Genomic DNA, 23,761 nt, shown 5'->3' with positions numbered 1-23,761 from the left:
ACTTCAACATGAGGTAGAAGAAAAGTATTTTCTTCTGATCCTTTACAATATGTAATAAAATAAGGAAGGGGTGGCGAAAATTGGGAAAAATAGGAGTGAGAAACACAATCCTCCAAGCTCCAAGCATCTTTTATAAGTACTAGCTGTTTGGGCACTCTTCTGGCAGTGGTTCACTACTTTATTTTTACCAGCTTCTGAGACCAGTAAAATTCTGTGAAGAACAGTTGGCTGCAACTTTAAACATCTCAGTCAGTTAGGAAAAGTGATGGTTATTCTTCACAGGTTTTATGCTATATACCTAATGTCTACGTTCACTGTTATATTTATTTTCTACAGCTCTCCTCAGTCTCTGATACACAGGGAATGGTGGTACTAGATGTGGCTATGGTGCTAATACAGGAGTTAGTTGTAACTCCAATTGCACTGCATTCTCCAGTCAGGCTTTCAATCAGTACAGTAAGAGGAAACCTGTTATTTCTATGACTGTTCTCACTTGGAATACAGAGGTATCAGTGCTTCCCTTCTCAAGATGGAGTTCTCTAAATACCGGGAAGCAATTAGACTCCAGGGATATCACTAAGGAACATTGTTAGTCCAAGACAATGGCCTATCACTGTTTCATCTCTGCTCAGAAAAAAACTGACTTTCTCCCCAAGACTTTATAGAAAAAACAGTATTCCAAATAATCCCAACAAAGTACAGTTTAGAGTGAAATGTAAAAAGAGAATCACCCAAGAGATAGATTCTGTAGTTTGACACTAAACAAGCCTCTTCTGCAAGCATATGTTTGGTCACAGGAGTTAACAATTGATTTAAGATGATGACTGTATAAATATGACATGTATTTAACCAGAAACTATGATCTCTTTTCATTTTAAGTATAAACACTGCATGAATTAAGCACAGAAAAAAAACCAACATACTTACAGGTGCTCCATAACCAAAGATCTGTACTCACCTTTCATTAAGAATTACACTAGAATATAACTGATTTTTAAATTAGGCATTACAGTTTTTTTTAAATGTGAAGACAAGGGACATACACCATAGGAAGACTTCATATACCTGTTCTCCTTGCCATTTTGTATCACTGAATGCCTATCAGCAGTGGTTCTTTCACTACAAACATATGTGTTGCGCCGTGTCATTGCTCCGGGGGCAGTATTATTCTACAATTAAAAAACATACGCTTGTTATTCCCCACAAAAAGCTATTCTGAGATTAAGCCTACATATAATTGAAGGCTGTTCTACTTCATAATATTTCTACACAGTTATAAAACTTACAGTAATCAAGCTATTATACAAACACCTTCCTTTTAAGGAACAATGCATCATTCTAACACGTTCTTACGTTTCATGTTGATGGCTCAAAATTATTATTGCTTAAAAGTTTTTAATTATCAATGTTCTCAATTACAAATTCTCAGCATGTATAGCATTCTTTTACATCTGGATAGCCTGGCCATCTTTATGGCCTACTTTTGCAATACTTTACCACTTGTAGACTGTAGAATTTTCCTTTAAGTTAAAATCATACCCTTAAACAAGATAGGACAAGCAAAGACTTAAGAAACAAATGTGGTAAAATTCAGTGGGAAGGTAAACATGGACTTTTTAATATTTAAAATACTGTAAAACACTAGACAAGCTTTAAGAACAGGAAATAATAAGTCAAAATAGAGACAAATTGCAGAGAACTGTAATAAGACATTTTTTAAAATATACATTTAAATACAAGCATAATACATAGAGGGCAAGAGAACCAGGAGAACTTAAACTACAGACCTTACTTTAGAGGGAAGAAAAGAAATAGAATTACTTTGCCTCTGTCTTTACAGAGAAAGAGGGTGGAGATATGCCCAAGTTGGCGGTCAATTTTCCAGGAACGACTGAGAAGCTAGGTAATTCACAGATAACAGAATTATTAAAAGTTAGATGCAATGACTGTAGGAAAAGCATGGTGGTCCAGATAAACATGCACCCCCAGGTTGTAGAGGAAGTAAAAGCTGGCAAGCCTTATACTTTTCCTCCCCGCCCCAAGAACATAACACAGGAAACTGCATACGGTTGGAAAGTGGAGAAAACACCTTTAAGAATTTTCTTTAAAGAAAAGGATCACAGGGCAAAGCAGGAAGCAAAATAGGTATTAACTTTAAATATCACTGCTGGGGAATGTCTTGGAGGAGGCTTGCTTAAGGGAATGACTGGTCAGCACCTGGATAAGCACATGTTGAGTAAGGATGGCCACTAAGAATCAGGCAGGGGACTTCATGCTCAACTAACCTTTTGGAGCTCTTTGAAGAATTACTGCTATGACAGACAAGGGAAATTCAGCGTATTTTCAAAATAGCATTAAGAAAAGGTTTCACATAAATGGTCACAGTAGAGAATAATGGGAAGAAGGATTAAAAAAAAGGAAAAATGAGTTCAAGCACAAAAGGAGAGTAGTCAAACCTTTTTTGCTTCCAAACCTGAAATAAAACTGTTAAAGTGGAGTATTCTCAGTAACCTGCAAAAGCTCTTCCAGTGCCTCAAGACAAAATATTTCCTATACAGGGAGTCTCAAACAGTGCTGCTTTAACAATGAAGCCATCCTGTCTGTTTAACAGACTCCTGATCTGTTACACATCATTATGTGAATGTCCAAATTAAAATGAAAATGTGCACTGTGCAACCTCCTGGTGTTAAAAAAGTACAAACCATAGAAAGAGTTCTTTAGATTAGCAGAACTATTAATTAAAATCACAAGATTGTGCTTGTACTAGCAATGAAAGCTGTGCACCCAAGGTAAAGTTTTGCTTACATGATCATGAAGCCATGCTGTGCAAGACATTTGCAGCACCCTTGCAAACCAGTGGCACACTGAACTATTAAATACTAGTATTAGCCCATCATCTTGTTCTGTGTTCCTCAACATATTAGAAAATGAAGCACTTGCCATAACTGACAGTGTTTTTTCTCATGGGAAATAAGCACAATAATGGGCGGCTTCCTTTGAATAGTAAATATTTGTTTCCCTTGAGAAGACACCACACACATTAAAACATACTGTGATGAAGACAGCAATCCCTGCGCTGGATCAAACTTTAAATTTTCAGGTTTGGGAGTGGACAAGTTTTGGTATTTGTATCTGAAATGAGAGGACTCTAAAGATACAGCTTCCCATCTCTTTTTCTGGAATGCAAAGACAGAAGGATCACTAGACATTTTTTTTTCTGTCTGGCTAAGATGTCAGAGGTTGTGAGAGAAGATTTAAGCATTTCAAGCTTTCAAATTTCAGTTGTAGCAAAAACAGTCTTGGTATTGGCGCCTTTACACTTCTTAGCATATGACCTCCTTTCACAATTCACCAAGGAGGTACTTCAGCTACAACTTTTGTTCAGCCAACACACAGAGTACTCATCTCTGGACATAACTAAGTTGCACAGGTGCACAGCACAGGAAGCCTGAAGCTACTGTCAGTAGCACTATGCTCCCTGATGGAATGACAACCTCCAGGGTTTGGGTTAGCTGCCTAAGTTCATCCTCATGGCATTGTCTGCCTTCTTTGCAGGAGGTGTTGACACTGCAAAAGCACATGTTGAGCCTTCTGAGCCTACGCACAAAGTCCAATCACAGCACAAAAGGATGAACTTGTGGTACAGAGTCATGCTCTCCTGTTGGAGTCCTGTGCCCACTGCTTAGGCTGATTATTTTCACATTAAGGGATACCAAGGCAAGGAATGATGAAAAACTTCAAAAGAATCAGCTTTTGACTTTTTGAATCTATTTACTTAACAGCACTAGTATGTTTTTTGGTCCTAAATAATTTTCCAAACATACCATCTACTCTTGCAGTTTTTCTTAATGCTATATATTAAGGGCCCTGGGGCAGCCTTATCACAAGCACTGAGGAAGAACCCAAAGCTGTGGGTAATAAATTATTAAAACAAGGAGTCATTAGTTGCTGCTAACCATAGACCTCTGTAGCAGGTTCTCATTATTAATGTGGTGTTTACCCAATGAATCATGTGCACTTGTTGGGCTTGCAGAACTACTTAGTTTGCAAGAGTTTAAATGCTCTGTCAGCTCTGGAAGGGGCTTGGACCCCTTACTTCAACCCCAGACCTAGCTGTCTGCTCTACAAACAACTCTCATCCTTAAGTGCATGCATGTAAGCTTTGATGTTTAATAAGAGCAGCACGCAACTGGCTAATGGGCTCCAACAAGGACCATTTCTACTACTTTTGCTGTCTCTGTCAAAATAGTAATTGGTTTTGAACAGTATTTTTCTGTCTTTTCCATGATTTTCTCATCATATCACTGATTTTAGAACTTATGTGCTCAGTGAGAACACAAACTCTCTCCACATCAAACTTCTTTCAGCTTCAGGACAGTAAGGTAATTTCATCATCTTTCTTCCCTTCTAGATGCATGCTGATAATGTAAGAAATAAAACTCCCTAATAGTTTCCAGGAATTGTGTAAAAAGTCAGTGCTTCCCTGCATCTCCAACAGCCAGAAAGCAAAAGACTGATCTCTAGCAGGGCAAAAAAACAAAGAAAAAAAAAAGAGTTCGCACAGTCTGACATGAAGAGCTATAAACAGAGACAATTTAAAACATTGAGTGACATCACAAGTGTGATTCCATGTTCACCACGTTGTACCACTGCTTGTAAAAGATCAGTTTGATCTGCACGTTGCATCAGAAGAAAGAATTATCCTATGGGTGGAAGTTCAAATTTTATTTCAGTTACAATAGTAGAAAATTTGAATTAAAACTACTGGAATAAATCCCTAGGACTTGGGAATGGTATAGAACAGCAGATCAAAATACTGAAGATGCTCAGTGTAAGATATGTTGTAAATGCAGTGCACTACACCATACTGAGTGAAGTCCACTGTAGGACAAAACTGGTTTGATTATCCCACCATTTTGAGACTCAGTAGCTAAGAACTGTCATATAAGAACAAGTAAATTCTGAAATTCTAAACCGTTTCTGAGTTGATCAAAACCCAAGAAGGGAAAGGGCAGGGGACCACAAAATCAGAACAGCATCCCCCAAAATAATGAGGTCTTGTTCACATTTATGAATAACAGCTGCTGCAGTAGAAGACGTGTCTTTTCCAAGGAATCTCTGACTGAAATCCTCCAGCCAAGTCACTATCAGCCACTGAGCCAACTGACAATATAGAGCCAACAAAGTGAAACAAATCATATTTTACTTCTTTTGCTTCAGACTGTGAAAAAGCTGTGAGTTCAGGAAGTTCTGTTCTCATTTGTTGTAAGTAACAGTGCTGAGTATATGACCGTATATGACAGCTTTGTGGGATGAGTTTTAAAAAAAACAATTAAAAAAAAAAATCACTCAGTTGCAAGTTGAATAAAGGACTGGGAAGTTATTGCTTCTGAAAGGAAGCAAGTTTTAAAATATAAAATCCCAAAGTTTTATAAAGTAAATGTTACAAAACTCAAGAGTTATTATACAAAGAGATTTCCAACTTTGCCTCAGAGGGCACAGAGTATGCAAGTTAAAGCCAGACCAGACAAGGTATTTTCTTTCCACTCACTGCCTGCTACTGGACCCTGTAAATTCAATAGTTAAGCACTTTAGAGTATTTTTTGTTGTAATTGTAGTTTAAGGGTAGGGGGGGAAGCCCACAAGGGCAAAAGTCAGGCACACTGCTTTTAAACACAAATTGAAATACACCCTTGAACAGCTTTTAGAGCTACACTTGTTCGATAATCTCAACGAACGTAACTATCACTTGGAATAACCTGTTTGAGAACAAAGATTAGGTGGCTGCTTAAACATATGAAACTATAAAATGGGATAATACAAATAAAGATTTCATTCTTCTGTGCAAGAGGCCACGTAGGTCGTGGTATCAGAAATAACTTCACCCTTAGGAAATTTCAGGAGACAGCCCTTTGAGTTCAGTTTCTTCTTTTTTATGTCTAAATTATGTCTGTTCTCTAACAGCTGCTAGTGCTAATTACTAATACCTACTACTTGAGGAATATTAAGAGGTAACTTGAGAAGCTGACTGATGCACGGCAGGATGGGAATGGCAAGAGTATGAGATACCTACATTGACTCTTGATGAATGAAAAGTAAAACCAACACCACAGATAAATCACACTTTTTCACTCTTCAAAAACACTTCACAGTTTTGATAAATAAACACTTCTACTTACACTAGGAACAGCCGAACTTTTCTTACGTTCAGGAATATCAGCCTTATTGGGATTGCTGGCATTTCCAAGCATTGGACTAGCTGGTGCAATTCCTCTTCCTGCAACAGCACTACTGCTGGATTTTCTTGATGGAACTCCTTCTTCTTTGAGGTCACTGTCTGTGGTACTAGTCTGGCTTCTTTTGGGATATGCCACTACTGAGGGGATGGATGGTCCAGCTTAAAAAACAAACGAAACAGAAAATCAGTTTTTCTTCTCAGAAATCCAGCAGTTATTCTTCCCTAAAAGGAGGGTGGGGGACAGGAAGGAGGCAATGACAACACACATACAACATGCTGAAGCAAGGCCCCACTTTGAAAATAAAATCTGACAGATTTGACATTCAAGTCAACTCTAGTAAGGTTTCCCCTTATATCACTATTCAAAGACATATAACTCTTCTGTTTACCTTGCTAAGGACAGGAGGGCCATAAGAACAGACAATTATTTGAATTAATTAGGTGAAGATACTACTTCATTTCCATTAAAGAATTATGAATTTAATGGAGTCTTCTGGTGTATGAGGACTGGCACTGGTTTGGCTTGGCAGGAGAAAATCTTTAGAATCATCTTAAAAACACTTAACAAGTAGCTGACTCTCATTCAAATCAGAGGATCCTTCATTAGCATGAAGTTGGCACATGCTGTTCAAGCCAATTTCTGATAAAAATGGGCTCCTGAGACAGGTACCTCGTGACACCTGTGAAAAAGCAGCACTAATGACTGGTGGGCTGTGCTCCTGCCACAGTGCAGAAGCAGCAGCAGTTTGCCACCAGCCTCCTTGGGTGTGCCAGGACACCTGAGAATGGGGCAGCCCCTCCAACAGTCCCCAGCTCCCTGAGCTTCAATAGGATCCTCCTGGACACTCTCAGCTATTATTGCCTGTGGGGATGTCAGGACTGTTTTTTCTGTTGTCTCAATTACATCTCCTAAGAAGAGGATATATCAAGATACAACAACTTTGCAGTTACTGTTTGAATAAAACTAATCAAAAAGAGTACGTATATGCACGCTCTTAGAAATGAATATAAATATATAATTAAAATACATTAAAAAGGATCTCAAAACATAGTAATTCTCATCTGAGAGACACTCCAAGGAAAGCAACCTCTGAATGCACTTAAGGTATTTAAAAGTAGACCTAAACAGAGATTCCTTTTATGAGTTAGTGTCTGGCAGGAAAACATTTAACATACTTAAAAACCCCTAAGTTACTATCCTGCACAGTCATTAAGCAGAAGAGTTCTAAGTTTGCCTGAGTCACTGATCTTTAGAAAATTAATTTCTGCGGGACAATCAAGTGACACAACCCTCAGGAAACAGGAAACCAGACATATTGGCAAGCTGACATTTTTTCAAGTTTTAGACACAAGCTGACCTACTAGTGTCAAAAGAACACAAAAGCTGAACAGACATCCAAGAGCATGGGGGAGGAGTGCTATGCTATTCATGAAAAAGGGGGTTGCAACATTCTTCTCAATTTGTGTAACAAAACTTCCTCAGCATGGTCAGGAATGCAAGGGATGACACAAGGCAGAATAAGAGAATTAAGTTGGTGTGTTCAGCATTAGAAGCTTTGTTTGAAGGCTTCATAACAAAACAAATTAAAAAAAATATATCAGTTATTCAGCAAATTATTTAACCACCATGCTGTGAGCTACACTGTTGTCATCCTCCTTACCTTTGGGGGATGGAGACAAATTTTGAAACTGAACAGAACTGGAAGTCACTGTATTCTGCAACACTGAAAATGAGAATTACTCACCGTGATCACTGTACCGCCGCTGTTTCTGGCTAGAAGATATGCTTCTCTGAACTTTGTGATGAGGAGATTGTCCAGTGCTATTATTAAGATCACTACTTGGCCTAACTTTGGCAAGTGAAAGATTGCTGCTGGAGCTTGAATCACTTGCATCCAACTACAATACAAATGAGAACATTAAAACAAGGAGTTCAGACAAAACAAGTTAAACATCTACCACATCATGGGAGCAGTAACAGGGAAGCAGAAGGAAAATGGCTCTGATACATAGGAAATTTTGTGACAGCAAGGAACTTGCTTAGAATCCCCAACTTCTTAAACTCCTGTGCAGCTGTCTTAGGTGAAAATTCAGCAGAATCTGCAGTGTCCCAAAGGATGACCAGATAAAGAAAATCCATCTCTACTTTCAGTACTGTCTCCTCACAGTTCTCTATGATTTTAACAGGAAGTGAGGATACATTAAAAAGCCACTACCCAACAAACTCCCTCAGTGGAGAAACCAAGAGCAGCCTACTAATGCTGAGCCCTCTCAGTATCATATTGACAGTTTAATCTACAAGGCAAGAACTTCTTTAAGTTGATTTGCCCTACTCCTTGGTTCTCTTAAAATACTTAGAGCTGGCACATTCACACTAGAGTTCCTAGACTAGACAGGACAGTAACTGGCATACAAAGTCCTTCAGAGGTGTAACTGCTGAGCAAGCAGGGTAGTTTTGGGGAGCCCAAAGGCAAGAGTTTATTGACTCAGATCAGGGCGAGAACAAACACAGCATCATTTAAATTTTAATTTTAGCTTCTAACTTTGCTGAGGGACACTTAGATACCTTTGTTTCTTTGCATTTGTAAGAATGGCACTTACCTCTGATGATTTCCTTCCTAGCAGTAAGTATGTGGCTGTGATTTCATCATACTTCATTTTACTAAGGGATTCTTGAATTTCTTCTTGAGAATATCCCATTCCTACCATAATATCTAAAAACAAACACACACGCTGTAAGTAACAAACACTCTGATGTTTAGGCTGGTTGAGTGTTTAAGTTCATTTAAAGAATTAAACAAAACAATGAAGTGTGAGGACATAAGCCTGATAAAATACTAGTGTTAGAAGACAAGTTACTTTTTCTAAATTGCAAACAAATATAGAGGGACAGAGGGAAAAAACCCCAGCCACATGATGCACAACATCATATTCTGAAAAACACTTGATTACCTATTCTTTTCTGGTCCGAGATGTCTAGTTCTGGTTCCACAAAAGGTTTAAGTTCATCCTCCTCGTGCCCTGCATTGATCCACCTGTCCTTCATAATTTGCTATAACAGAAAGGGTTCTGTTAGTACGATATAGCAAAGAAAACAAGCTGTTAAAAGAACTCACTCCCCCTCTCCGTCTACCAAACACTAAGGCCTTTTCTCATTTTTCTTTTCCAGAACAAGCCCCGGCACCTACTCAGTTTTGTTTTGCTCCACTGAGTAGAACCAACTATGCACATCAAGCCAAGCTGCCTCCCAATCAGCTGTATTCTAGCACATAGCTGAAAGCTAAAAACTCATAAAGGACCAGGAGCAGTGTGACAACTCCGACAAGTCTGGTAGGTCTAGGCTTGATTATGGAAGTCTGCAGACACTGGTGTTGTTTTCACCTTTCTGTTGCTTTGAGAGAGATATTGTCATGCATTTCCTTTTGACAAGCTTTATAAGCTTCCTCAGTTTTAAGTACTGTTTTGTATAAGTCTCCTGGGTAATGATCTTGCTCTTAGAAGACTGTGCAAAGAAATGCAGAGGTTAATCTCGCTGAACGGGTTGTTAAAAGAGATCAATTAAGAGAGGAGGATTTGATCCAGCTGCATCTAGGCTCCTCTCTGAGAAGCAGTTTAGAAAGCAAGGGGATCCAGTCCAAATCTCCCTTGGTAGACCCCCACCTCTGGGGAACTCTACACATGCCCACTTCATGGCATGTACCACACCTACCTTTTGAGACATGGTATTTAACTGGGGCTTCCACTTCTGGGGAACTGTGTCCACCTTGTGGGATGTGACAGTTATGCAATGTAGTCTCACGCTCTTTCTAAAAGTAACTATGGATTCAGGTGTCTTATAACCCCAGCAAACAAAATCTTCAAAACCCAGTAATATGCTTTAGTCAACAACCTTACCCTGAACCCACTCGAAATAAACTATTCAGGAATGGTACAACAGTAGTAAGTTACAGCTCAAGAAGAGTTTGCAAAATATAATGTCTAGCTATCTGAAACATCTTATTTGTGCCATTACCTCTAGAGTGCCTCTTTTTGTTGGGTTTAGCACCAGGAAACGTTTGAGGAGGTTTTCACAGTCTGTGGACATGTAAAAAGGAATCCTGTATTTTCCCCGTAGCACTCTCTCTCTAAGTTCCTTGGGTAACAGAAGAACAGACAGTAAGCTATAAGCAGCAATTGACATAAAACATTAGGTAAACATGCCCAACACGTTCTACAAAAACATACCTTTAAGTTCTGTCCATCAAAAGGAAGAGATCCGCTCACAAGTGTATAAAGAATAACACCTAAACTCCAAACATCTACTTCAGGTCCATCATATTTTTTCCCTTGAAAGAGCTCTGGAGCAGCATATGGTGGGCTGCCACAAAAGGTGTCCAGTTTATTTCCAACTGTAAACTCATTACTAAAACCAAAGTCAGCTATTTTAATGTTCATATCTGCATCTAGCAATAGGTTTTCAGCCTGGAAGAGAAAGAATGGTCGGTGAGATGAACTTAATTGTCCATTTTTACTCATTTTTAAAAGGTAAAAAATATCTGTTAAGGTTCTTTTCCTTGCAAGGTCTTTTGGTATGCTTTAGTCTATCATCTAGTTCCAAGCCCCCTGCCATGGGCAGGGACACCTCCCACCAGACCAGGTTACTCCAAGCCCCATTCAACAGGGCCTTGAACACTGCCAGGGATGGGGCATCTACAACTTTCCTGGGCAACCTGTTCCAGTGCCTCACCACCTTCACAGTAAAGAATTTCTTCCTGATGTCTAATCTAAATCTCCCCTCTTTCAGTTTGAAACAGTTCTCCCTTGCTCTGTCACTACAAGCCCTTAATAGAAGTCCTTCCCCAGCTTTCCTGAAGCCCCTTCAGGTACTGGAAGGTGCTATAAGGTCTCCCTGGAGCCTTCTCTTCTCCAGGCTCAACAGCCTGAACTCTCTCAACTTGCCTGTATACCCTATTTCATGCCAAGCTACAAAGTAGCCATACTTCAGTTTCATCATCATAAATAGTAATGCTTCCTGTTTGAGACCAAAGCTTCTCATACCTTTATCAAACTAGCTTGCTTTTTTGTTTTTTTTAAAGACCTCTCTGCTAACACTGACTTGCATCAGATTTGAATCTGACCACCATGTGAGAGGCTATCTTTCAGCAGCCATTACATTTCTATCTCTTAAAGTCTTACAAGTCCTGTTTCTCTTCTTTGAAATGGTTCTACATGGTAAATATTCCTCAAAACTTACTACAACATGTGCAGAAAAGCAATCAAAAAGCTTAATATAACACTAAAATTTATTGGCATAATGAAGGTCACACTGACAGAAGCTGATACACACATTTTACACGTTTTCCTACTCACCTTGAGATCTCTATGAACAATATGCTTTTGATGGCAATACTGCACTGCAGATACTATCTGGAAAGAAAACAAACCCAATTATGTAAGTGACACCTCAAAGAAGCAGAAATTTTGATCAAAAAGTTCAGCATTTATTACTAAAGTTGACACATACTTAACCACTCAGATCTACATTAGCAACTATCACAGTGACCAGCATATTTGGGAGAAGCTGTTAAATAACTCAGGTGTTTGTTATTTGATCTATTTGGTTTCTACTAGACTTGAAAGAGGACTTTGTTTTTCCTGTGTGGCTAATTATAGACCAGTAGAAGCAATGACTTTCAGAAAGGTTACTGAAGTATTTCCATTCCAATACTGTATACAGCTATAAAAGCTTTCCCTGTAGGCTGAAGTTTTCCAGTCCCTCTCCAAAGGTGATTTTTCACGCTGCAGCATGGAGAGAAAAGGATAAGAAACAGGACTAACTACGGGAGAAAACTACTGGGAAACAGCTTGTTTGTCAAAACTTAGTGAGAAGCAACTGTGCATCTGACAGGTCTGCTGTCTAAGTGCATATGGCTTACTGTATTTCATATACTGTAAGAGAGTAGCAGGCTCAATGGAAAAAACTATGTCTCTTTAGCATAATGGAATAATTTCTTCCATCATCATTTCCAAATATCCTTAAGTTTTTCCCGCTTTATACAGCAAACTATAAGCTACCTACATAGTACATTTTCCTTGTACACTGCTTCAGAGTCATAGGAATTGCTGCTGAACTCTGTATGTATGGAAAAGCTGGATAAATTCTTACTGTTACATGACCACAAATGTGGTCAAATACATTTTATTATCCTGCATATGTGATTAGAATTGAGGCAAATGTTGTGTCTTCTTAAAATAAGTGGAATTGCACATTAAATAATTTAATATAATAACTATACTGAAATACATGTATCTCCATTCTTCATTCAAGATTGAGATTGAACACAGAAAGATATCATCACTGTCACAAATTACTGAATTACACAGGTGCAAAATGCCACCTTAGAAACCAGGCAGTCTATGAAAAGTTGAACTATTTCCATTCCCCACGCTTTCATTCTGGTTTTGTTCCTTTATGTATTGGCTCCCTCTTTCAGACTCCAAGTTCAGCTTCCTACAGTTACTGAAACTGCCAAAGTTCTCCCACACCACCACTTGTACTCTTTTTGGTTTTCCTTCCTTTCCACCAGCATTTCTTCAGTGCCAGTCACAAGCTCACTCTGCAGGTGCTTCCAAGGCTGACAGCATGACAAACACTTCAAGCTTTATTCAGGACTGCAGAGACACAGCACTGTAATACTCACTCCTGAACTGCTTTTACTCTGACTATCGAAGAGTAGAAGGTCTAGCAGATGATCAATCAGTGGTTTCCTTTGGGGACGCTTTTGATCTACTCTGCACTGCAACAGGATAGCACAGAGACTGTGAAAGTGAGTCCAGTCTAAATGGAAGGGAAATAATGCAATGTGCCTGACATTAGTAACTGAAGAACAGCAGTCAAAACTGCATGAAAAATAGACAAAGCATTGCTGGACTAGATGAAGTCCCTTGTCTTCCACCTTCCACCACTGTTTCCACTGACAGCCCCCTCATCTCCAGCCTACTTGAGTGTGAGAAAAATGCTGGTGCTCGGCAGGTGGGGAGAAGAGGGGAAGAACCAGATCTTTTTGCTAGAGATAATAACTGGAGCATTGAAATACATTTCTTGGGAGGGATTTCAAAAATCTGTATAATCACAGGTTTTAAAGTACAAGTTAGAACAAGTTATCTCTATGCAGACAAACCATTCTTCATAAGGACTGAACGACAAAAGAGTAGATACGTGACCTCTCAAGGTCCCTTTCACACCAACAAGAGTATTTTGTTTCTTCACTGGAACATACAAAAGGATATATTTTGTGGATTTTTTTTGTTTTGTTTTCCAAGGTATGTCCTGACATCTACCAGCATTCAAAACTCTAAATTGCTTCTGCAGGGAAACAGTGGGAAAACTAAAGAAGGCTAGATATAATCTACAGTAGAGGAAGAGAGGGAAGTAATACACATGGATTTTGGGAGACCCCCTGCCCTGAGTCTTGGCTTCTCATTTTTTGTATTAATTCTTATCCAGATGGGCAGATTCTTCTATGGAAAAAGGATGGTAAGATTGAACCAGAAATGCCTGGAAGTCTGCAATAGGGAAAGAAAAACGAGGTGACATTAAGAACGCAAACTGTTCTGGATTTGAATTTCTTACACATGGCTGCACAAAAGGAGCTTGAAATGGAGAGCTGTGGAGCACTGCTGTATTTTTAGTGTTTGTACCCTCCCCTGTCAAGCGTGACTGGAATAATGTATTTACTGTCTTCTACATTCTTTTTTTCCTGCTAAAATCCTTAAGTATGTGTAACAAAATGGACAGAAAATATTTTTTTAACAAGCAAAGAGGGGAGAATTACCAAGTTTTGCTCTTTGCCTGCTAGAGAGGAAGTGCCTCCTCAGATGAAACACAAGTGTTTGATCCAGAAATCATATCTACTGAAAGAAGAAACATGATCTGAAAACAAGATACAATACAACCTATTGTAAGAACAAAGCTCAATACCATAGCACAACTGTTTCTTCAGTTTAAAGAGAGACAATGTCTGTTAAACCAGTTAGTGAATTAAAAAAAAATAAACCCTATTATGTCATAAGTCCCTATCTAACATAAGAACAGCTGCACGGAATCAGATAAAAGGCCTACAAGGAGCGTTTTCCCTCCAACAACAGCTAAAAACTATATGAAGCTATTCTGGGACTACAGTAAGGTGAAATTAATAGTTTTATGACCTGTAAACCCAGCAAGATCTAGTTTCCTTTGACACTGTCCCATTGTCAGACTCCTCATGTCTAATAAATGCCAACCACTGATCAAAGTTTCCTGACTTCTGTCCTGCATGCATGCTCTTCTCACTAGCCAAGTGAAATACATTTGTGCTATAGTTTCTCTCCCTGGGATATTACTAGGGTTCTCTCTTTCCAGGTACTCATTCTTTTTGAACTCTCAAGAACCTCCTATTTTTGAGATCAAGGTCCTCTAAAATTGCCTGAGCTTGGTAGTCAGATGTTGAGGTAGGACAGAGCACAGCTGCCTGTGCCAGATGACCAGACTTTTAAGAACAAACTGAAAACATTCCACTGTACATTTCAGTGGATCCAAGTGAGGCCATCTACACCTTTACAAAGAGCATTCAGTTTACTGAATTACAAAAAAAATTAAGCTGAAAATCTGAAGTACATTACATCAACTCTGGATGGGCCACCTATCCAGCTCAGCAGGTACTATCTTTTAAATTCTTTCCCTTCACATTTGTTTTTGAAAAATGAAGTTACAGATATCCTGCACTACTCACATTACCCCATAAAATTATGCACCAAGTTTACCTGTAGAACATGTTTGACCTGTTTGCACAAGTTTTTCACTTCAAGTTGAACTGTTAGAAAAAATAGGTAATTGCTGAACAAACGTGCAATTACAATGGAATTACTGCAAGATCTTTTTCCACACAATGCCTGATAAAAGAAACTGAGGAAAGAGCAGAAAACAGTATCAGCAGAAGTTTTCAGCATTCACATCTGAGAAGAGAATAGCAAATCCTCTCAAGTTTCTCTGAGGCTCTTCACATGACACTACCAAGATCAAGGCAACAGCCTGGGATTTTGAAGAGATGGTCAAACAACTTCTCCACAACCCATCACATCTACTCCAACACAGCACAAACACATACCAGAAACCTTCAATCACAAAGGAAAGTTCTCTACCTGCCAGAATACAAAAGTGCAGGAAGCAGCTTTAGAAAAGCATGTAAGATTTTGTTCAAGAGGAAGATTTTTCCCTGCTACCATGCTGTGTAACTCCAGTACTCACAAGTCACTTCTGGGGATATAAAGTCTGCAGCTGCTTTTTTTAGGTTGTTTTGGGCTTTTGGGTTTTGGTATGTTGGTGGGGTTTTTGTTGTTGTTGGTTTGTGTTTGGTTTTTTTTTGGCACAAGATTAAAGATGAGAAAAAACAAAGGAACAAGTATTTAACAGAAATGCTTCTGTTGCCTTGCTATGCTGGGTTAAATACATCTCTGTTTTTCTTTACTTTTACTGCTACCTTTGAGCTTACTGCTTACACTGCCTTCACACAATTCTTATTATACAAGACAGAAGGAGCAAAAAAATTGTGGCACAGTTTCCTAGTTTGCAAATTGTCCTTTGCAGTCACATTACCCACACTAGAGAAGTGTAAAAGTTTTCCTTGCAAGAAATTTTGTGAAAGTCATTAATATTTCCTGCAGTCTCCTATTATTCCAAATTTCTTATACTTCTGTATGGCTTAAGAAGTGAAGCTATTGGAGCCTCCCCTTCCAGTGAAGCTGATCATCATGTCACCACCACAATCCACCAGTTTAAAACACATCATTCAATGAAACTCTTGTCCCTATTAATTATTATAAAGTGTCATTAAGCAGGAGCATAATTTTGGTTGTGATATTCACAACATTATCTAGGTTATCCAAGTCACCAAAGGGATGGAAATAACCCAGGCATTTGCAAATTTCTGCAGAAGAGCAGAAAATAAAGTTTATCAAACCAATCAGATCTGCACATGGAACCAGATTCTACCTGGATTTTAATTAGTTAGGCAAAATATTTTATTATGTTCAGTATGATGTTACTGTAGAATAGAAATGGTTCTTACAGATCAATGAAACTTTGATAGCTCTGCAGAGGTGGTATATCCATACTAACCAAGCTAAACTACCAAGCCTAGAAATTACTTTCCAGTGACTTTTCAGAACAACCAGTAAACTGCATCTTTTTGTGTAAGCAGACAGATGGGAACTGATGCCTGTTTCAAGCACTGCCCGTGTTTGGAAACTGGCCTGTTTGTAGCCTGTTGTATTTGAGTAACTTCCAAAGGTTACCGACCAGATGAACTAAGGATATGTTAAATCAACCTAGAGGAAATTAATTTTGGAACAGAATACACTTACAAATCAAGCAGTTGCTATGTTCTGGCACTCCTGGACACCCCGGCACACAGCACTAAGGAAACTAGCATCACTGAATGGACTACTAACCCCTTTGAAATAGCACTTAAACCCAAATTTCTTCCCCACACAGGACTGCAAGTCCACAACATGCTGAACACTGCTAAAAGTCAAATGCAAGGACAGCCATTTTACTCATTTCAGCATTAAAAACAGGGAGGGGAGAGAGAAGCTGATGTGTAGGAATGTTATACATACCTGTCTAAATTTAGCTCTAGCCTCCTTTTCCTTCATTCTTCCATGTGCAACCAGATAGTCAAACACTTCCCCTACAATTCAATAACAAGATACATTAATTTCAATTTCAGAATCTAGAGATTCCTCTCTAGCAGCTGCCCACAGCAGCTTCACTGGAGTGATTGTACTTGAAGTTTATGATTACTGGTTAGCTCAAGACAAAAAGACAAGTAGTAAGACTTAATGAATAACTGGATATAGAAAAAAAAACCCAAACACACTTCCTTCCAATTATTTATAACAGAAAGTGAGCACCATTCTTCTGTTTTGTAAACAAAGATGACGTGTATGCCTTCAGACTTTCTTAAAAGTGTTTCTTCTGCCCCTCAGAAAAAAGCATCTAATGATATTGTAAATACTGTCATACCAGCACTAGAATTTTTCTGTGTGAATGTGTATAAAACTAGAGATTACTAAAGCAGTACTAAAGACCTGCTGTGCTTGGTATTTTTCCTTTAATCAATCCAGTCATTTTATAGTACGTCAATAGAGACTACAACACTTGAGCTGAGGTGCAGCCCACTCACACATTCATGAGAGCACAGGAGACTGTCTTTACTAAAACCAACAGTTATGTACATCAGAACTCCTACAAAAACAGGTCAGCATGCAGTTTCAAAGATTCTTCACTAGTATACAAAATTAATACAAACTTTACAAGTGGATCAAGTATCTAAATATTCTCCACTGAGCAAAAAACCACTGTTTTGTAGATAGCCACCTCAAAAGGCATTTTTTGAAAAGCAACTCCACCAAATTTGAATAAAAAACCCAAAGTCATACAGCAGGAAAAGCAACAACTGAGGAATCTAAGAGAATGTCAGAATTTTCTACAAAATAGTCTTACTTCCCTCTATAGTGTATTATTTAACACTCAACTCAGATAACTCTCTTGGTTGCATTTCACAGCTGCTTCTTCAAAAACCTTGAGGGAACAAGCCTCAACACTTCTTCACAATTCAGGGAAAATGACACAGGGAAAGAATTATCCCCAATTTATGGAAAGTGTTGCTCTTGTAGGAATGGTTTCTTTCATTCTGCAGCCACCGAGTTCACATGCATCATGTGTGACCAGTATATTGATAAAGAGGAAATAGGGAAATGGATGCCTGCCTCCAGGATTACTAGCCATTCCTGTCTTGCACAGCATGGCATATGCAAACGGTTCTGCTTACGGCCTTGTAGACCAGTACATTATGTATCTCTCCATTACCCAAAGGAAGATCCTCCCTGCTTTGAAAAAACATTGGCTCTTCTACCTCCCAGAAGCTAATCACTAGATGGCAACAGGACTTCACTTTTAAGACTAGTACCACCAAACACCACAGAGATGTCCCCACAAACACCTGTACTAGACAATATTTTAATGCTATTTTACCAATTTTATTTCTGTTTGGACAATTCCTGGCTGAGTATTTAGGGTGATGCTATAAAAAAAACATAGGCAGGTAGAGAATCCTTACCTGATTTATAGTAATTGGTGAAACTTCACAATCTAATATCAGAGTCAGAATTAATGATTATTTTCTCTGAGAAAAGTCTCTGTATCTCTCTCCCAAAACTAAAGAAAAGCCTTAACTATTTGAGATTCCCAGCTGCTGATGCTAAAGGTCACACTGACAATTAGGTATTAGCCAGCAAGGAGTAACTTAAGCCCAAATACTTTAATTCTAGCTCTGGTGAAAACATCTGACATTGCATGACGTGCACTTTTCCCTCCTCTCTGCAATCTGGAATAAATGTTTAAGTTCTTCCTAAAAGGGCATAAGGCCAAGCCTAACAATTCTTAATGGTAGAAGATCTGTGATTAAGATACATCAAATGAAATCAACATCTGAAAAACAGAAATTGAGGAGTTGCAGTACTCATGCTTTGGAAAGCAACAGTTAGGAAAGACAGAAATGTTTCATCTGAACATGTTTTTACCAAATACCTTACAGAAGATGGGACACCAGAGGTAGGGAGCCAAATAAAATAAATTGCCACTGTTGGCATTTATTACCAAGAGGAGTAATGAATGGCTGAATAAATATTCCCATTACAGTTTAGTTGTGAAAACAAAGCAAATATTACTAAGTTACAGTAAGCTCAGAAGCTGTTTTTACATATCATAATTATGTTGCCCAAAGAAGTCCCAGAGAATATTAAGGATTTTGCTTAAGGTTTTACATTACTGTCACATTTGTATTTGCTGAAAAAGAAAGCAAAACTTTAAAGAAAACAAGTGCTTTCTCCCACTTGGCAATTTGTTTACATCTGTCATCACAGCACAAGAGGTACTTACCCCCACTTGCATATTCCATTATTAAATAGAGAGTTTTTTCAGTTTCAATAACTTCGAATAGCTTCACTAGAAAAGAAAGTCATTTATTAGTGAGGTAAACAGTTACAGAAATATAATGTTAACCCCACAGAGAATTCTGCAAGATTAAGAAAAACTCAAACCTATTTGCTTGCTACAAAATACTGAAACAAATTTGGTCAATTCATACAGAATATTTTCTCAAGAAACAGTAATTTGCTTCTGCAGCATGAGAACAATTAACTTAAGCAGAACTTCCACAAATTCAAGCAGCAGCAATAGCCATTTTTATGCACTGAACTCGCATACGTGGTGACAAATGAGCTATGAGTTATCAGTTTGCTGACAGTTCTTTAGTAATTCCAGATCATTTAAATGAACAAACCTGAACAATTTCTTGGCCAATTCTTGGTTTTGGTATATATTTATTTTTAATGAGACCTTGAATTCAGTCAAAACCAATATTGTACCCAAAAGTAGCAAAACTAAGCTAGCTATGCAAGTAACAGTTTTGTGCAAAGGGACTAAAACACTGGGTTTTTTTTTTAAACACACAGACCTGAAAAATAATTTATTACTGCTACTTTACAGTAAATTGACACCCTATTAAAAATCATCTTTTAAACTCACAGCACAGTTTTAACAGTGAAAAAGTCAACATTTCACCAGACTTGGAAATTATGTGAAAGAAACAAAGTACCTATATTTGGATGATTTAAAATCTTCATTATTCTTACTTCTCTAAAGAGCTGAAATAAACAGAAAACATTAAGTTAGTGAAATAGGTAATACCCATTCTTCCTAAAGCCTGATCATTTTTACATATTTATTAAAAACACAAAGAGCAAACATTACTATTAGCATTTCAATAAAGTTTATAAAATAAGCACTTACTGGAGGGAAGAACTTAAATGCCTGCATTTTATAACACTCCTCCCCAAACAAATCAACCCTCAAAAACCTGAACACTCCCACAAAGTGCTCCAGAGAGCTCAGAAGAGATCTTTGCTCTGTGGTTTGCAGACTTTTGGGGCCAGAAGACCATTCTAAGCCCACGTAGCTTCTTGCTGGCCAGTGCGCGTCTCACACCATCTTTTTCACCCCTTCACAGAAAATACTGCTTCCAAAGTTTCAGGAACCCTCTTCCAGAGCACTGTTTGAAGACCACCATACTACATTACTGGTATGAACTCGTCACTCTTCAGTATGTTGTTAAAGCCAAGGGAATTACTGTGCTACAGCACGAATTCACAGATGAAAAATCAGCTGCTTTTATCACACAAAAATGTGCTATCCAACTACACCAGCAAGGAACAAGTTTTGAGGAGAGATGGGGAGGCAAGGCCCCCTTCTTGGCCCATGAGAAGCATCCCTGCAAGGTGACTGAGGCACAGCAGCATCTAGTCCTGGGTTGGTCACCACAGCTCCACTGACTCTCTGCCAGACATACATCGAGCCTGCTGGGCTAGTACAACACGCTGAATGGACTTGCCAAAATTAGAAGGGCAAAACACAAACACTGTTGTCCTGGCCCAACAATCCCCAGCAGACAGAAGAAACACCATTACTTCAGGGGTAGAGTCTCAAAGGGATCAGCTGTTCCCACCCTCTTTACCATCCAGGGGACAGAATCCTACCGCCTATGCAGGCATGGGTGTTAACCCACGCAGACACACAAGGTCCAGAATGAATTTAAAAGAAAAATCTCACAAAACCACACAACTCCCCCAGATCAAAACACTCCAAGTGTTCTGTTGCAGCTCCCTTGTCCACCACAGCACCGCTGTTTTGGCCAGATGGGTGCTGAGGGAGCACAACTGCCCATTTCAAACTGCAGTGGGACATTAGACCAACAGTGCTGCATCCAGAGGCCACAGACTGGTTGCAAGGATCTTGTTCTTTTCCAACACCAGTACCCATGTGAACAGAGTCTTGCATAAATAGTTATTTCTGCAGTATTCAAATTTGCCTGTGACAGAGTAACTCCGTCCTCCTGCCACTGGACATGGCAGTATGGCAATGACATTTAACAAACCACAAAAGAAAGCACAGTCTACCAATGAGCTGCTAAATATTTTCAACTCTGAAAACACTCCTCTGCAAAAGACAATTAAAATATGCATATAGCCCAGAAGTGTTAATCCTAAAAATGCCACAGGTGGTGTTAGTGTAATATAAAACATTGCTTTTAATGAAGTTGGTTAGTAACAGATGAATTAAAAGTTCTCCCACTACTTCTTCCTTAAAAAAGCCAAGATAAAAAATGATCACAAAAAACCCTTGAAGTAGAAATATGATTGTATTTGGAAAACGCACAGAATTTTCTTTTCAGGGTGCACGCTATATGGCAGTCGAGTACCTAGAAGTTCTCCCTCTGCAGCTCCCCCCATGCCAACCTGACTCCAGAGGGCTGACATTCTTAAGCTCTATTGTTTTCTAACAGCATGCTTCAAAAAGCAGAAGTAATCAAGTGGTTTTATTCTAAACCTAACCCAAAGCTTCTACAGGAATACCAGGACTGTAACAGAACAGGTTGAACTAAATGTAAAGAGAACAAAAGTCCACAGCTCCAAAGGAATGCAGACATGGGAGAAAGAGTTTTGTAAATAAAAGATAACAGCATTGTTAATAACAGTAAGGAAGCAAAAAGTGCTGCTGCAAGATTTGCCTCAGGTAAGATTTCAGATAAAGTGAAGACATTTAATATGTCTATAGGTATTACTAATGACTCAAAAATCTGTAGGTGTACTTACTCAATAAAAGAAAAAAAAAAAGAGTGAGACATAAGAAACAAACAGCAAACAATGTAAGAGTTAAAAAAAAAATAAATCCCTGCACCTTTGTCTCTTGAATTGAAAGAAGATGCAGGGGGTGGAATTTGAAGAAATAAATAAAACCAAAGTTCCACAATTTGGAGGTGAGTTGTTCTAAGCATTCTCTGCTTTCTCATGTTTCTGTAAACATGATTTTTCTGTAAACAGGATTTGGGGAGCAATCCTCATTGCATTGCCCAAGAGACCTTCTCCCACATGCTACAGCCACATACCCAAACACAGAGTAAAACCAGTTTTCCCAATGCCTTTCATTATTTTATTATCAAGGTCTATGCTTGATGCTTCATTAGATGGCAAGCTGCTTAAATACTATCAGGATTGATCAAATACATTTTTGGCCATGCAAAAACTACACATGCATGTCTTCTTTTTCCCTCAGAAAGGTAAATAAATAAACTGCCCTTTGCTTTTTAACTATTTCTAGACCTTTTTCATATATAGTTAAACAAGGCAGACTACTTCAACATCTCTTGCTGATCAAAAATTTAAACAAAGATGAATCTATAACTATTTTTTTCTTCTTTTTCATTCACCTGAACTAGCTTATAATATACTCTGAATACTCCATTAATACTTTTAATCACAGCTTATAGAACTTGAAAGCCTCTAGTCAGCTTTCAAAGTTTTGAAGTGCTTAATTCACTCTCAATTGATTGTTATCTCCCACTCACAATACTCTGAAAAAGCCTATTGGGTCAGACTCTCACCAAGGGCAATTCCACTGCTGCACAGATGAAGACCTTGGCTGTTTTTCAGCCATTAGTCTATTTATCACCACCTCACCCACCTAAAAAAAAAAGATAAGTTCATAGGATTAAGTATGGGAATATAGGCAGTCATAATTGGTGCCACCAAACAAGAACAGTCAACCAAGGGCAATATAGACTAAGACTGTAAAAATGAGGCTAAAATTCACAATATAATAATGTAAATTAATATATTATTTTTAAAAGTTATTTTTAATAAAGTATGCTGAGACTTGGCTGAAGCTAGCTACTTCCTCCATTGTTCACTGTGCACTTTGATTGTCCAGTATGATACAAGTCAGGCTCATACCACATTTTGGACTGCTGTAAACAAAACACTGTTCCAGAAGACAACTACTCTGCATTACTAATCTGGATGAAGCATATCAAAATGTTCCTTCTATATATGAGCCATTTTTTGAAGTGGGCGACTAGGAACAGGCTTTTAAAAAAAACTTTATTTTGTCTCAGAGGAAATTAAAATATAAATACTTGAGAATAGGACACAACCACAACCAAATTAACGAAATTTTAATTTAGTTAGATAAATGCATTTCAGATTGTGCTCCCCTAGTCAATTTAAATGTTATGTGTGGTGTTTTGACAGAGACAGCAGCTTCCGCAGGGATACCTGCAAATGCTTGACACATGTATTATGTATTATAGTATATTTCTGATAGAGAAATACAATGCTATCATCATACAACTTTCACATGGTATGTTGAAAATTGAAAAGGTTCCCCAGATATCATTTCCCCAAAATACCATGTGCATCGGCTTCTAGCAACAGAAATAGTAATTACCATCACAGAGTAAAATTCACTGCAAAGTAGTATGATATCAGCAGGTATGATAAATGCCCACATATCTGAGGTTTTCTGCCACAGGAATGCAGATCAGAAGATGTAATGTGAAGGTTCTCAATAAAGAACAGTTTTTAGTTTTAGGAACTTTTCATAACAAGACC

General features: G+C 38.3%; 1 protein-coding gene across 16 annotated transcripts in view; it reads right to left on the bottom strand.

The window, feature by feature from the left end:
• Positions 1-23,761, bottom strand: part of MARK3 (microtubule affinity regulating kinase 3) — a 61,970-nt gene that overhangs the window by 14,849 nt on the left and 23,360 nt on the right. For 8 of the 16 annotated variants that reach the window (XM_051622511.1, XM_051622515.1, XM_051622512.1 and 5 more), the window contains 12 exons: positions 19,915-19,963; positions 19,197-19,262; positions 16,874-16,944; positions 11,588-11,644; positions 10,463-10,699; positions 10,251-10,370; positions 9,191-9,290; positions 8,840-8,952; positions 7,984-8,137; positions 6,180-6,397; positions 1,822-1,899; positions 1,066-1,169 (listed from right to left, as the gene is read on the bottom strand). In XM_051622511.1, coding sequence (XP_051478471.1) covers positions 1,066-1,169; positions 1,822-1,899; positions 6,180-6,397; positions 7,984-8,137; positions 8,840-8,952; positions 9,191-9,290; positions 10,251-10,370; positions 10,463-10,699; positions 11,588-11,644; positions 16,874-16,944; positions 19,197-19,262; positions 19,915-19,963 — 1,367 coding nt within the window. The remainder of the gene's footprint in view (positions 1-1,065; positions 1,170-1,821; positions 1,900-6,179; positions 6,398-7,983; positions 8,138-8,839; positions 8,953-9,190; positions 9,291-10,250; positions 10,371-10,462; positions 10,700-11,587; positions 11,645-16,873; positions 16,945-19,196; positions 19,263-19,914; positions 19,964-23,761) is intronic. The other 8 variants (XM_051622517.1, XM_051622518.1, XM_051622519.1 and 5 more) reach the window with 1 other exon arrangement.

This window comes from Apus apus, chromosome 5, assembly GCF_020740795.1.
Source record: "Apus apus isolate bApuApu2 chromosome 5, bApuApu2.pri.cur, whole genome shotgun sequence".
NCBI lineage: Eukaryota > Metazoa > Chordata > Aves > Apodiformes > Apodidae > Apus > Apus apus.
Note: the sequence above shows the minus strand (reverse complement) of the source record. Positions and strands in the feature narration are given on the sequence as shown.